This window comes from Stigmatopora argus, chromosome 7, assembly GCF_051989625.1.
Source record: "Stigmatopora argus isolate UIUO_Sarg chromosome 7, RoL_Sarg_1.0, whole genome shotgun sequence".
Taxonomy (NCBI): Eukaryota; Metazoa; Chordata; class Actinopteri; order Syngnathiformes; family Syngnathidae; genus Stigmatopora; species Stigmatopora argus.
The window spans coordinates 19,428,302-19,444,823 of NC_135393.1; the positions used below are offsets into that span (position 1 = coordinate 19,428,302).

The 16,522-nt window shown below is 38.8% G+C and overlaps 1 protein-coding gene across 4 annotated transcripts in view; it reads left to right on the forward strand.

Annotated features, from left to right (window-relative positions):
- tenm3 (teneurin transmembrane protein 3) overlaps positions 1 to 16,522 on the forward strand; it is a 176,258-nt gene that overhangs the window by 138,436 nt on the left and 21,300 nt on the right. For 3 of the 4 annotated variants that reach the window (XM_077604193.1, XM_077604195.1, XM_077604194.1), the window contains 9 exons: positions 2,167 to 2,286; positions 3,145 to 3,277; positions 4,164 to 4,292; positions 10,670 to 10,801; positions 10,864 to 10,999; positions 11,571 to 11,714; positions 14,331 to 14,402; positions 14,500 to 14,677; positions 15,326 to 15,346. In XM_077604193.1, the coding sequence (XP_077460319.1) occupies positions 2,167 to 2,286; positions 3,145 to 3,277; positions 4,164 to 4,292; positions 10,670 to 10,801; positions 10,864 to 10,999; positions 11,571 to 11,714; positions 14,331 to 14,402; positions 14,500 to 14,677; positions 15,326 to 15,346 (1,065 nt within the window). The remainder of the gene's footprint in view (positions 1 to 2,166; positions 2,287 to 3,144; positions 3,278 to 4,163; positions 4,293 to 10,669; positions 10,802 to 10,863; positions 11,000 to 11,570; positions 11,715 to 14,330; positions 14,403 to 14,499; positions 14,678 to 15,325; positions 15,347 to 16,522) is intronic. The other variant, XM_077604192.1, reaches the window with a different exon arrangement.

A 16,522-nucleotide genomic window follows, 5' to 3' on the forward strand; every position in this document is an offset into this window, starting at 1 on the left:
CCCTATGAAAACCATGAATATTAAGGTGAAAATTGCGAATCAGGGAGTGGCTTATACGAGGGAAATTGTCAAATTCAACCATTTTAAGGCCATTTTAAGGGTGTGCCTTATAATGGGAGGCGGCTAATATGCCAGATGATACAGTAGTGGTAGTAAGAAAATGCTCCTGCTGTTAGTTTCGTAAACAAGTCTGTCTTTATCTCACTCCCCTTAATATGGCACTGTTACACTCTAAAATGTCAGCCAATGAAAACTCCCATTTTCCATTACCCACTTTAACATTTCCATTTCCATTTCTACGTGAATAATTGACTTCCCCGCCACTTTTCAAGTCTGTGTCTTAATAACAGCACGAGTAAAATCGACTCCATATATTTGTACTGTCATTTAATTGGGTTCACAGCGCCAAAAATAAGACAATATTATAAGCCTTGTTATTTTTAAAAACACGTGTCGCAGCAGCAGATGATAAAAATCCTTTTTGGAAGACGCAGACATCACATTATTATTATTATTATTATTAGCCCGCCGTAAAACAACGAGACGAGCCGCGGCCCGCTGGTGGTTAATGACTTTCCGTGTCGGCGTTGCGAATGGTCTCGAGAGACAAACGCCACCAAAAGTAAAGACGTACGGTTATTGACTCTCGTTAAAAAAAAAGAGGCCTCGCAACAGTTTGAAGACATGGAATAATGGAGTGTGTCAACAAGGCATAAATCTCTCGGAAGTGTCATCCACAACAAAGACTTTTATTTGCACGGCCCTTAATCATAAGAAATGTTTCGGCGGGTTTTACGGGCCCGCCGTTGACACTTGACAATTATCACGTCTAATGATCGGAACCCTCGAAAGTCAGGTAAAACGCGAACGGGGGAGCGTATAAAAACCTTGGGAACATCCACAAATTGGCATTTCTTTCTTGTGACGGACTAAAATGTTCGATTGTAGGTAAGGGGGCGGATTTTTTTTTCACATTTTGGAGCGGCCTGGATCAGAAAAAAATGGAAAAAACTATTTTAAAAAATAAAACCTTCAAAATAAATGAAAACGGACTTTTAAAAAAATCATTCATAAAATAACCTTCAAAATAAATGAAAATGGACATTTAAAAAAATCATTCATAAAACAATCTTCAAAATTAATGAAAATGGACATTTAAAAAAATCATTCAAAAAAACAAACCTGATGCAAAAAACTACCTTCAAAATAAATGAAAACGGACATTTAAAAAAAATCGTTCATAAAATAACCTTCAAAATAAATGAAAACAGACATTTAAAAGAATCATTCATAAAATAACCTTCAAAATAAATGAAAACGGACATTTAAAAAAATCATTCATAAAATAACCTTCAAAATAAATGAAAACGGACATTTTAAAAAAATCATTCATAAAATAACCTTCAAAATAAATGAAAATGGACATTTAAAAAAATCATTCATAAAACAACCTTCAAAATTAATGAAAATTGACATTTAAAAAAATCATTCAAAAAAACAACCCTGATTAAAAAAAAACTACCTTCAAAATAAATGAAAATGGACATTTGAAAAAAAATATAAAAAACAACCCTGAAAATATATGAATCAGAAAACGGAGTTGAGGAAAAACAATTTAAAAAAAAACAACCCCAGAGAATAAATTATTTAGAAAAATGGTCAGGGCTTTTTACATTTTATTTAAGTAAATGCAACATGCTTTTTTGCATGCCGATGCCTAATTAAAAAAATAAAAATATAAACATCAAGTAATTCCACTCATTTGCGCTAAACCACTCCTATTTTCCACAGACATTCATGCAAAAACTTGCAAATAAGGTCGCTGCAAATGAAAAAATATATAAATTACTAAAAATAAACATTACTAGTTGAAAAAAGATAAAAATAAAAACATCAACTAATAAATAAGGTCGCTGCAAAATAATAAGCAGTTTTTCTCAGCAATTGAGACCTTCCTAAAAAGAGCTCGCTTCAAAAAAATATCACTGTTATTATTAAAACAAATGCAAATCTCATTGTACAGTAGGACAATTATTCTTGACAACTACCGGAATTTGTCATTTTCACAATATCACGGGGCATAACTCTTATTAGCCTTTTAGGAAACCGACTCACAAAAAGTTTCAGTTTCAGCAAATAACCAGTTCTTGATTTTCCTTTTCCCAGTTTGGTGTCCGTCATCCGGGGTCAGGTTTTAACAGCAGATGGGACCCCCCTGATTGGAGTCAACGTCTCCTTTGTTGACTACCCTGAACACGGATACACCGTTACGCGCAAAGACGGCATGTACGTATCCACGCATCTATAAATTGTTTACATTTCTGGATGATAAATCCACCTTGAAGCTGATATTTTTCCTATGCCTGTCATTGCACGGACTAGTTGTGTGTCTGTGTGTATTTTTGTGAGACTCCTACATCTCGATGCCGAGCTCCCGTCAATGTGATTGGTTCTGGCGTGAGCTCTTTCCGCCCCCTCTTCAAAGGAAACCCGTTCTGATTGCGTCTTCTCTTTGGAAGACATTCCTGGCACGTTTTTTTATCCGTTGACAGGCGGATCGATCCATTTCGCCATCAGCTTAGTCCCATAAATGTTCATTTCTAAACTTGGCGCTATCGCCATCGATTCCATCAATAAAATGACTTGATAAGTAATGACATGGGTAAAATAGCTTGAGACGATAAAATGAACAATAAAGCCGGTCTGTCTTTCGACGCCAGCAATTTTGAAAAGGAAGACCAAATTTGAAATGAAATTTAAAACGGTCCACAACAGCTGTTTTCTTACCTGCTACGAATTGTGACGGCGTCTTGTTACCCTCGGTAAAGATGTTGCATTGTATTACTGTCAAACACGTCAGCCGAACAGGTGTGTATGCATGTATTTATAGCGGCTTATTTTAAAATGCATCAGATTGGCATAAAGTACACATTCTCACATATGCACACACACACACCGTCATATGGAAATGTAAAGTGCATGCAATGAAATGCATATACTGTAAACTCCAACACCCCCTGAGATTTTTTTTTTTTCCACTTGGCGGTTTGGTAATTGAATTCTTGAGATTTTGTTATCTTGAAAAACCTCCGTGGAAATATGTCTAGCGCGGGTAAAATGATTTTCATATTCAATGTGCCCCAGGTTCGACCTACTCGTCAACGGCGGCGCATCTCTGACGCTGAGTTTGGAACGCGCCCCCTTCCTGACCCAGTACCGAACCGTGTGGGTGCCTTGGAATGTTTTCTACGTGATGGATACTTTGGCCATGAAGAAGGTGAGCTTTGGAGGCCATCTTGGCTGGACAAGATGATCTCGAAAGTCCTATCCAATGACGGTTTATGCTGTATTTTTTTGGTTCTTTAATTGAAGAAGTTGTGGTGGATGGCGGGGTGGCACAACTGCATCCCACTTTTGAGATTAAGCATATTGCGTTCAGCCTTCCTCTTTAGAATTTGTGCCCGACATGGAATGTAGGTCGGTTGAATACTTTAAATTGATTGGGAACTTGCGAATAGAAGCATATATTTTTTTTTTAATTTATTACGACCCTTAAACCCTTTATTTAAAAAAAAAAACATGTTGAAAGTATACCAATTTTGTATCAAATGTGTATGTTGGCAAAATAAGGGGAAATTATTTATGTAGCCCCTAAAATGAAGATATGCATATCAATTTTTTTTGCAAGTGGCAGCTCAGTAAACATGCGCACGTAAACACACAACAACAAGAAAAGAAATACAGTTACGTTGATAACCGTTTATTAAAAAAAAAAATTAAGTATACCAATTTTGTATGAAATGTTTGTATTGGCAAAAGATGTTATTTAAAATTATTTATGAAGCCCCTAAAATAAAAGATATGCAGATAATTATTTTTTTTTTGCGAGTGGCAGCTCAGTAAACATGCAGACGTAAACACAACAACAACAAGAAAAGAAATACAGTTAAGTTGATATTGTTTGACGTTCTGTAATTATTTTTTCGCATCTTGGAACAAAAGGTTTCCCATCGAGGCTTTTTGTAACCTGAATAATTTGCGTGTAGAAATATTTGTAAGTAGCAGAGCTACTTTCGCACAGGTTTTTATATACAGAAAGAATCTTATTCGTGCATTCGCTGAAGTGACAATTATCAAATGACCAATCTGAGTGTTTGTTTCAGGAGGAAAACGACATACCCAGCTGCGACCTGAGCGGTTTTGTCCGACCCAGTCCCGTCATTGTGGCTTCCCCCCTGTCTTCCTTTTCCAGAAGCTCACCCAAAGACGGCCCCATCGTGCCCGAAACCCAGGTCAGAAACACACACAATCAAAAGGGGGCATCCACGTGGTCTTTCTTTTTTTTCCCCCCGTTCACAAGTCTGACATTTTAACGGGATTGAATTAAAATGTTAATGAAGAGCAACAAATTAAGCGTATCCATCATGCAAGCATGTTCTACCATGCATAAACATGATGACATTTATCGTTTCTCGGCATATGGTGTTGACTTTTCCATGAATATTCAAAAGGGAAAATCTGTTTCAGAGCAGCCAAACATTGTTTTTTTTTTCCGTAAAAAAAAAAAGGATTGACTGCAGACATATGTCGTCGCTGTCGTTAATTGGTCAATCCTGGTCAGCGAATTTCTGCTACGTATCGAAGATATTGTCAATCTACTGCGGAAAAAAAAATGGCTGCTAGCGTGGCCATCCAAACTTGCTATTAGATTTATCTTTTTAATAAGAATGCAGAGAAACCAATGCCTGTTGTTGCGACATTTTTATGGCTCGGTTCTTAAGGATTAGCTTTTATTTAGTAAAAAAGTCGGCTAACAATTCACTTGCGGTATTTGTCCGAGTTCTCTACTATATATATATACTTCCTGTTTCACCCCTATCTGACCTTTCTTCCTTCTTCCTACCCACGGAGTATAAATCATAACTGGAATATTCCATTTCTCCATCCGTCTTTGGCAAGATGAGCGCTCTCTAACCACCATCGAATCTATGAAGTCATATCGTAAATTTGAAAACGGACAAGTTAATGCCGTATTAAAAATAAAGAGCCCACCGTTTTCCCTTTTCAAATGAAGTTGGCGGAAAGGATTGTCTTAATTGAACTGATAAATGTAGCAGGCTTGCTTCCAAAGAGATGGGGACCAAAGTCTTAATCATACACACGAGGATACACACAACTCACACACCAAAATGTACAGTACGTGGCATGAAATGGAGAGAATTTCATGTGTGAGAGACGCAGCCTGATGCTGTGGGGCACGCAGACTCACTAGAAAATATAAATATGGATTTGAAAAAGTAAAAAATAAATTTAAAAAAGGCTTGCCTTACGGCTTGTGACAGCAGTTTCGTGTCATCTTTTAACAATTGCTACATTTCACGCCCAAATCCAAATCGCGGAGTCCATGACTCATCTTTGTGTGTATGGATTAGATTAGATTAGATTATTTTATTCATCGTGGGGAAATTTCACTGTCACAGTAGCAAGAGGGTGAGAATACAGACACAGGAAAAGACACCCTAGACATAAATAAATAGGTCATAAGTAAATAAATAATTTAGCGTGTTGCATGAATATATATATATATATATATATATATATATATATATATATATATATATATATATATATATATATATATATATATATATATATATATACAGTGGTACCTCGACATACGATCTTAATCCGTTCCGGGACTGAGCTCGTATGACAAGTTTCTCGTAACTCGAGGTAAAGTTTCCCATTGAAATGAATGGGAAACAAATTAATTCGTTCCAACTATCTGAAGAAAACACCAAAAACAGGATATTGGATTGGAAAACATGTTTTATTTCTTATAATTCACCATCTATTAACAAAGTAATAAATAACGAGTGGTTTGATAGTAATAATGTGTTTAATAGGAGTAAAATTAGACACATTTCGCGGAGGGAAGAGAACAACACACGCGGAGGGGGGGGGGGGGGGGGGGGTTCGGGGTGACTTTCTCCACGGCAACATTGCACTCTTAAACGAACAAACACATTTAAATTAACTTGGATAACTAAAAAAACAGACACTCAACCTTTAATGTAACTTCAAACAAAACTAAATTCTAAATTAGTTGTAATCTTTTTTACCTTACTTAGTTCTACGGGGTGACACCACCTGGCCGCTCCGCGGAAGTCTTCAAAACAAACGCATCAAGCGTTGTTTGTTTTTGTCTACCCTTCAAAATATTTCGATAATGTCGAATACAAATGTCATCATAATACGATGATGCGCGACCACTTGCCAGTTTGTCAGGGTGAGTCTTTTCAATAAAATCCGAAACCTCTTGCCACTTCGCGAGCATGTTTTTGATATCTTTTGTAGCCGCCTATTCCACCGCCTCCTCGCTACTAAGTTCCGGCAACAAATGTTCACGCTCCTGTAGGTCGATTAAATCCTGTCCGCCTGGGCATTTTTTCCAAAAAAGACCAGTTTCATCGCAGTTGAAAACTTGCTGGGGGGTGTAATTTTCCTGGGCGATAATCAAGGCAAATGTCTTAATAAATTCCACCGCAGCTTTCGAATTGCAACTCGCCGCTTCTCCGTGTCGGATTACAGAGTGTATTCCAGATCGTTTTTTAAATGTTTCGAACCAGCCATGACTCGCTTTAAATGTTTGTGAAGTTGTTGAAGGCTCTCCTTTCGTTGATATCAAATCTATGTAAATTCGGCTGGCTTTTTCACAAATGGTAGACTCGGCCAGGCTATCTCCTGCTAATTGTTTATCTTTTATCCACAATAAAAGAAGGTTCTCCATCTCGTCGTGAATGTCACTGCGCCGGTGGGAAATGATAGATAGTCCTTTGGTCGGCCTCTTCTCCTTAATTGCGTCCCTCTGCTTAAGGATGGAGGATATGGTTGACGTATTCCTCTCGTATTGCCGAGCGAGCTCGGTAACACGTACCCCACGCTCATGTTTTTCAATTATTTCGCGTTTCATGTCCATTGTCAACGGTCGCCTTTTCTTAGCAAAACTTTGCCGATCCATTGTAATACGTATTGTTTACCTGGTATGTAAATGTAGACCAAGTGGGGGGAAAACGCGTGTGGAAATGCAAAGTCCGCCCACCAGTGCTCGTAGACATATTTTTTACACGAAAGAGATGCAAAAACAAAAAAATGCCATGGCGACCTGGCTTGGTCGCATCATGAAATTTTGACCGCATCACGGGCGAATTATTCGATCGAAATTTCCCCCGTAAGACGAGCATTCCGTATGACGAACGGTCGTATGACGAGGTACCACTGTATATATATATATATATACATGTATATATGTGTGTGTATATATATGTATATATATGTATATATATAACGTTTGTTTGTTTGTTTGTGTGTATATGTACAGTAATCCCTCAATTTTTGCGGTTAATGTAGACCAGACATGGCCGCGATAAATGAAAAACCGCAAAGTAGGGTCACCCCTATTTAAAAAAATATATATATATATATATAGTTATTTTTGTACTTCAGTGCTTCCGCTTGCGAGTTTCAGTGTGGATTTTCACTTTTTATAAACTTAAAAAAAAATGTAATTAACAAAAAAAAATTCCCCCAGAAAATAAAACCAATGTAGTGAAGCCGCAATAATTGAGGGATTTTTGTATTTGTTTATCATTTGACCCTCGTGAGGATAAGTGGAAGAAGAATGGATAGAAAAATAAATTGTAATCACAAATATATGCTGTTATAATGTCAAAACACCTGAAATGGGATTTAAAACATGTTGGAAGAGTGAGTGGCAAGGTGCTTGGTTCTTTGTTTTATTATTTTCTATTCTCGAACAAAGGTGAAAACTGCCATAATAAAGTCAGAGAAGCTAAGAAGCTTCCTTCATCAATGCAGGCCCTACTTACTCTTATTAGAAGATAAATGAACAAAACAATTGGAAAAAATGAAGATGGACCTCTCTGACTTCAGATTATTTCCAAACCCGCTACATATTAAACATATTGTTATGCTAAAACTTCAGGCTGTTCTTATTGTGAAGAAGGTCTTGAGCTGTCTCTGGACCAACAAACATACCACTGACAGGCGAGACGGAAAACGTGTAATCCATACGGATCAGTGACTTGATTGTGTTTTTTTATTCATCATTTTTTTGGTTTTTGTTCAGAGCGATTGACTTCTCGACTATGAGGTTCCTTGTCATATGTAAAACATAGTTAAACAATTCCCCCCGTGGGTCTTGTTTCTTCGTGGGAGTTTCCACTTGACCGCTTCGTCTCTAACGGAATGTTTCTGTCAGTTTTAAATGCCGATATTTTGGATTGATTTATGTATTTTTTGCTCATGCCACTCACTGCTTCTAACAACCATCAAGAACAGCTCCCAGCAAAGATGTTGTTGCATACACTAACTCATGTTGCAACTCTGGAACAATTCCAAATGACGGAAAGATGGACAGAATGGACATTTTTCGGCCATATTTTATTCATGTTTAGGTCAAAATTTACAGCATTAGTTAACAATATGTCATCGTAACCCCTTGGCAGTGGTCAGGAACTTCTTGAACATTGGAGAACCTGAATTCCAAAATGCTGGCCGGTGACCTTCTCCCACTCCAGTTGAATTGAATTGATTGATTAAATGAGATTTAAAAATTTCAACAAAAATTGTGCACGGAAATGAGTCGTCATACAAAAATTCATTCATTGATTTTTTTTCTGAACTGCTTATCCTCACAGGGGTCGCAGGGGGTGCTGGAGCCCATCCCAGTTGACTTTGGGTTGGGAGGCGGGGAACACGTTAAGCCAATGGCCAGCCGATTGCAGACAAAGGACAGTCCCTTGTGCAGATTAATGTCAAAAACATCATTTAAAATCAATAAGATACAAATTTGCTAAAGTTAAAGTCCGAGAACGTGACTTATTGATATTTGCATCTGACAGTGTTATGGCATTTTGCGTATAGTGCAGTGACAGTTCTCAATTGAGTCTGTCTTAGTTCCCTGCGCAGAAGGTAGCGAGAACAAAGGTGATCATCATTTGCCCCCCCCCCCCAGCCCTTTTTATTCCCCCCGACATTCTATTCTATTCCACCTCCAACTCCCGCTGCTCCACCGTCGCAAAACCCACATTGTCAAGGACACACTTCTTTTTTTTCTTTCTTTCTTTCTTTCTTCCTTCCTTCCGATCGGGCTCGCCAAATAACCATGTGTTGCGTATTATCATCTTTTACGAGCGCGCCGATCGCTCGCTCACCCCGTCGGGGTTGAGCGCCGGGTCGCGTTGAGACCTCACGCTGACGTCGTCACCGCCACGCGGGGGGAAAAGCCACTCATGCGCTGGAATGGTCGAACGTACACCCGCACAAAACACACACACACACGCTTCGGTCTTTAAGAGCGCCGTGTGAAAATGATAGGAGTCGATTTGAGCGCGTTGAAAATGGAGTCCATTTAAAAGGAATGGCTATGAAAGTTAGAACGTCGAGGGGTCAAGGACGATATCAGTTTGCAGTGTGCGGGTGTGCGGGTGTATGTGTGTGTCGTGATCTAAATCAAAGCAGCCCTCCTGCTTGTCCTTCACTCGCAGGTGCCCCTGATAAAATATGTACTTGAACATGCCTTCAAAGATTTAGCACAGGTGAGGACTCCCACCCGCTGTTTTGGAGACATAACTTGAAAGGAGCTTTCAAGTGCAGCCAGATTTTATTACCCACAGACCTGACTGTGTTTTAAAGCAAAAAAAATGACAAATCGTGCCTTCCGCTAACTTTTTTTTCCTTGTACGGCATGAAATATTCTGATTTGAATCTGTAGTGTCTTACGTTGACGGACTGATTCTGACAGTTTTTTCCTGGTGTGGGTCACGGGTGAGGTTAAGGCCATCCCATTGGACTGGGGTAGATCAGGGCTAAGGGGACTTTTGTCTGGGGAGCCACATCAAATTAAATCAAAAGACTTTAATGTCATTATACAACAGCTGTGTATAACCAAATTGGTGGTGCTACTCCACAAAGTGCGTGTTTCCCAGTAAAAACATCAACAAGTCATTGGAGAGCCACTGCACCCGTGCGCCGCCATCTTGGGGCTCTTTTGATGGGTGGATATAGCTGGCTCTCTGCTAACTTGTGAGCTAAAATATCGTGACCGGACGTTTCGTCGAAAGACGTTTGGTCCCCGGACGTTTGGTCCCCGGACGTTTGGTAGAACGGACGTTTGGTGGAACGGGCGTTTGGTCGCCGGGTTCGCTCGCTGTCAAATTATGACAGAGTTTACTGTTGATATTTTGATATTACATATTTAGATATTAATCTCTCTCTCTCTCTCATGATTATAATTTTGGGAGCTGGTCTCAACAGTAACAACCCGGCGACCAAACGTCCGTTCTACCAAACGTCCGTTCTACCAAACGTCCGTTCTACAAAACGTCCGTTCGACCAAAAGTCTTTCGACGAAATGTCCGAGTACCCTAAAATATGGAAACCGCCAAATCCACCAATAGGATCGTCACGTTGGCACTACTTTGAGCGTCTTCTTAATCATATTTTTTTTCCGTTAGACTGTTCTCCACGCATATTCTCATTGATACTCATTGAATAGCGTAACAATGCTGTCAAAGGAATTCAGATTTTTGTACTTTAAAAGTGGTGAAATGCCTAAAAAAAATGTTTTAATTTTTTTTGTCTGCAGGTTTTACAAGAAGAAACCACAATCCCTGGCAGTTACCTCAACTTGATCTACCTGAGTTCCAGAACCGCGGGTTACAAACCCGTCCTCAAAGTCACCATGACGCAGTCCTCCATCCCCTTTAACCTGATGAAGGTGAGTTGAGAAATGTTATATTTGCGACAATTTGAACTTGAGGGAGCCCTTGTCATCTCCAGGTTCACCTGATGGTGGCCGTGGTGGGACGTCTCTTCCAAAAATGGTTCCCCGCTCAGCCCAATCTTTCCTACACTTTCATTTGGGACAAGACGGACGCCTACGGTCAACGGGTTTATGGATTATCGGAGGCAGTCGGTGAGCTTCCTGCTAAGAATTTGCATATTTCGCTCCAGCCGCTTTCTGAATATCAATTATGAAAAGCATGTGGTCATTAAAACATGGCCGCCTGTCGTACTTTTTACTTGTGCTTGTTTTAGTGTGATCTTTTACGGACTAAAAAGTAGTTTATGCACGTAGATATTGAGGTTTTTTGGATTAGTAGTCGGACCAGAGTATAAATTATACCAGTTAAAGATTAAAAAAACAAAGTGGAATTTTTTTTTCTATGGGAGGGCCTTTTTTTCTTATTTGATCAAAAACCAAGAACAAATGTACGTTAAAGTAACCATAGTAAAATGGAAAAGAATATGCCAAATAGGCATCTGTTAACTGTTTTTCAGTAACGCAAAAAAAAAAAGAGCGACAGGCTGTCGATGGTCCGAAAGAAAAAAAGAAACCGATAAGAACGGGTCGCAGGCTAAAAGTGGACAGATGGAGGTCAAGCCTTGTCTTGTCTCTCAATCACAGAATGTACAAATTGTACTTGGACAAGAACATCGTAGATCTACCAAAGAGCGGAATAATGTGATCCTTTTTTGTCTCTTAGTGTCGGTGGGGTTCGAATACGAGTCCTGCCTGGATTTGATCCTGTGGGAGAAGAGGACGGCCATTTTGCAAGGCTACGAGATGGACGCTTCCAACGTTGGCGGATGGACGCTGGATAAGCATCACATTCTGGATGTGCAAAATGGTACGACCAACACTCATCATAAATCACGTTAAATTGGCGGAACAAAATAGGACGTTCATGTTCAAAGTATTTAGTGTTATTTTTATTCCATTTGAACGTGTTCATTTTTTGGTATGATTTTGCGCTGGGCTTTTTGTGATAGTGAAAAAGGTTGCTCTTGGACTGCAAAGCCACCTTCTCATGAGGTCTTGGACTTTTTAAAAAGGTGTTTTTTAGTTGCCTCTGAGACCTCAGCTCTTTGGGTGGCCACTTATCGGGCGTTACCAGAACCAGATCCAAACATCGTGAAGCAGCATGTACTCGCTGATGGGGTTTTGAACGGCAGATTTCTGAAACATTATAGATTGGAGACCTGTGTACCTCTTGGGGGTTTGTTTTCCCGACTATAAATATACTTGACTTGATCCAATTAGGGCACAAACTTGGAAAATAGCTGGCATCTGATCAAATTTTCATTACATCTAAAAAAATGCTTAGATAATGTGGGAAGCGGGTTAGAAAAATGATTTATTAACCCATTAAAATGAATAACAAACATTGGCAACTGACAAAACACGCACGTTAACACAATTATGAAATCCAAACAACTTATCTTTTAACTCTCTTTCGATCGTGCCATTTTCAAAATAAAATACAGGATTTCAGGAAGTGTACCTTTTGGAGATGTTTTTTTTTTAAATTTATTTATTTTTTATTTTGCATTTTGCAACTCGAATTTCTTCCCCATCTTTCAACTAAATTTTCGCCACCTGAATATTTCGTAAGTTGAAACATTTGTAAGTAGAGTTACCACAATATTAGACCTCATAAAATCGACCTTTGAAAAAACAGGATATGGTCCTTTGGGATTTGTATTTAATTGGGACTGGTCTATGTACTCCCTCCTTCCCATCACCTAATATTTTGTAAGTTGGAACAATATTTTGTAAGTTGAAACATTTATAAGTAGAGTTACCACAATATTAGACCTCAAAATCGACTTTTAAAAACCAGGATGTAGTCCAAGGGTGTCAAACTCGGGTTTATTCGCGGGCCGCAATAACATCAACTCGATTTCATGTGGGCCGAACCATTTTAGATATAATATTTAGATTTTTTTAAAAATTGGATTATAAGAATTGGATCAAAAGCCCTAAATATTCAGTTTTTTATAGATATAAAACTGTTTATTTGACCTTTTTTTCTTAGTAAGGGAAACATCTAATAATCATTTGTTTTTCATTTCAAATATAAACATTTTTTTTTAATTATATTCAATATTATAGTGGAAAACCGAAATTATTTTTATATATTTATTTTTAGATTTTAAAAATGCTTTTTGACCTAAAACACCAAAAGAAAAAATGGATAAAAAATTGCAATTATTGATTAAAAAAGGGGAAAATCAGGAAATATAATATACATCAATACACTTCATTTGAATTTGATCCTAAAACAGAAAGTCGGCACTCATGATTGACTTACTCGGGCCGCCCAAAATGATGCGGCGGGCCAGATTTGGCCCCCGGGCTGCCACTTTTCCACCCGTGATGTAGTCCTTCAGGACTTCTATTTGATTGGGACTGGTCTATGTAGTCCCTCGCCGCCCCTCCCCCTCTCTTTCCATCACCACCTCCATTGTGTATCCCTCGTTCATCACCACCTCGGGGGTTTCTAACACCTTGTCACCCAGTTTGCCGCGCGTGTGGGTCTAAATTTGGGTTTTTAAGTCGGGAATAAGTGTCTGAAGGTCAAAAGCAGTCATTTCTAAAGACATTTTCCTGGGTGCTGGCCTCACTCACTCACACAGCTGGAAAGGGCATTGAGCATGGCTTCACTTCCTCACCCACACTTTCTTAGTCCTTATCCCTGTTGCGCGCGTCATTATAGACGGACGGAAGCACGGAATGCAAGCGTGTCAGCTGTTGATCCGTCAACACCTCTTAATCGAAGACAACATGAAGGGGAAAGAGCGTGGTGAGGGAAGTATATAGCAAGATAGCCCTGTGGGATTTGAAGCAATGCTATTAGATACTGAGGAGAAAGAACAGAAGGCAAGGTCACTATTTTTGAAAAATTATTTTTTGGGGGGGATTAAGAGCAAAAAGTGGGAAAAAAAATACAGGAAAAGTGCTTGGATGTTGTTTTTTTAATAATTCCTCCCCAAAATGCTATTAGTTTTTTCGATTTACAGCGGTACCTCGACATACGAGTGCCCCGACATACGAGCGATTTGAGATACGAGTAAAATTTTGAGCATAAACAGTGGTACCTCGACATACGATCGTAATCCGTTCCCGAGACTGAGATCGTATGACGAGCTTTTGGTCACTCGAGATCTCGAGTGTCTGCATCGTAAACCAAGTTCATTTAAATCTGTTTATGTTATGAGCGCGTTGCCATGCAGTCGGGGTGGAGGCGGGGCAAATAAAGCCAAGACAGGAGAAGAAACGTATCAAAATTTCCAACAAAATTAGAATTACATTTAGTGTAAGATTAGGTTAAACTTATTTTTGAGTGTGTCTGCATCGTAATCCAAGTTTAAATTTAAATTTATGTTATGTTACCAGCGTGTTGCCGTGCAAAAAGTACTCTATTAATAATATTGACTAATATTTGGTGTTTTTGCGACTCTAGGTATTCTGTACAAAGGCAACGGTGAGAATATATTCGTCTCCCAGCAACCTCCTGTCATCAGTAGTATAATGGGTAAGAATTTGCTTGAATGCTGGAATGTGTGCATACACGATCTTTTGGTTTTGCCTTTTGAGATTCATTTAAAATGCGTTCCGGCGTTTTGGCGCAGGAAATGGACGGCGCCGGAGCATCTCCTGTCCCAGCTGCAATGGGCAAGCAGAGGGCAATAAGCTGTTGGCGCCCCTGGCGTTGGCGTGCGGCGCCGACGGCAGTGTCTACGTCGGAGACTTTAACTACATCAGGAGGATCTTCCCTTCTGGGAATGTCACCAGTGTGATGGAGCTTAGGTAAGAAAAGGCTTGGATTGGATAATGCCGCTAATGTCAATAAGTAGCCACAGATCACAAATTATTTTCCTTTACGATGAGATAGCCAATCAGTATGTCGTTTTATGTAGCAAAATTTTTTAGGTACAATGGTAGCTCTACTTACAAGATTTGGGATTTTTCGTAAGTAGGGGGACATTTTGCATTGATTTTGCATAATTTATTACGGGATCTTTAAGAACTCTTTAAACGTGATAAAAGTATATAAATTGAGTATGAAATATGTATGCACATTTTTGGACTTATGCAAAACAAGAGCGAAATGGGAAAGTAACTCTACTACGACAATAAAAAAATAAAAAAGAACACGTACAGTAAATGTAAGTGGATGTTTGATTCCATTTCACATTTCTTGACTTGGCAAGCACTCATCTCGCAAATCCCTGCATTTAAAGTAACTAACCTGCTATGTCATCTGTTTTCAACACTTTTGAGCTAAACTTAACTGTAGTTTTGTGTCTTCTGTCCACTCTGCATTCAACTTTTTGCACTTTTTGGCCAGCTCCAAATTCCCAATGTGTTCCACTAGAGGAAAACATCATTAAGCATTGACTAACTGTCGTCTAACTCTTCTTTCCTCTTCTCTTTCTTTGCTTGCGCTTTATTAAGAAACAAAGATTTCCGACATAGGTAAGAGTGATTAATCCCTTTTTTGACCCCCACTAACAAAAGTGACTCCGTCTCCCCCTCTTCCCAGTCATTCTCTGCATGCATTCATTCCTCAGCTTGTTGAATTGAATTGAATTGTGGCCCCTTTCTTTTATAATTCCCATCTATTAATGACAAACACATCGTCCATTATAATAATCTGAATGTCTGGAATTGTTCTTGATCAGCCATTTTTTTTGTAATTCATTGCAAATAGCAAAACATTTAATGCATGCAATGCAAATCAGGGTTTGGAAATCCTTTTGACAGAGAGAGACATAAACCATTTATATTTTTGAATTCCTCCTCAGAATTTAAAAGTAAAAATATATGAAAATGTGCATTTTTTTTTCTAACCAAATTTATTGTTTTGATGATATTGTTACACTGTTGCTAATCAATGAGTATCATTGCATGCATGCAGAATGGTCTAATTTAGGGGTGTCAGACTCAGGTTGATTCGCGGGCCACTTTAACATCAACTTGATTTCACATGGGCCGGACCATTTTAGATATAATATTTAGATTTTTTTATATAAATGGATTAAAAGAACTGGATTAAAAGCCCTGAATATTCAGTTTTTTATAGATCTAAAACAATGTTTATTATAGCATTTTGTATATATTTTTAGATTTTACAAAATGATTTTTGAACTAAAAACACAGAAAAAAATGGATTAAAAAATGACAATAATTGATTTAAAAGGGGGAAAATCAGGAAATTTAATATACATCTATACTCTTCATTTTAATTTGATCCTAAAACAGAAAGTTGGAACCCATGATTGATTTCCCGGGCCACACAAAATGATGCGGCGGGCCAGATTTGGCCCCCGGGCCGCCACTTTGACACATGTGGTCTAATTAAAAAATAATATATATATTTATATATATAATTAGCGGCGCAACAGGTAGTGTGGTGCGTTCAGGGCCATATGCAGCCATCAAAAGGGCCATGTATGGCTCTCGGGCCACAGGTTCCCTACCGCCTGTAACTCCCGACGTTTTTACCAAAAACGTCATCCTAATCTTCATCGGCACACGGCGACAACACGACACGTTTGGGCTTTAGCGTCCGTCCGCGAGCGTTGCTTTGTCCTCATCAGTCTTAATTTTTGTCAATTTCTAGTCCTGACAAGTGTTACAGATAAGGAGCCT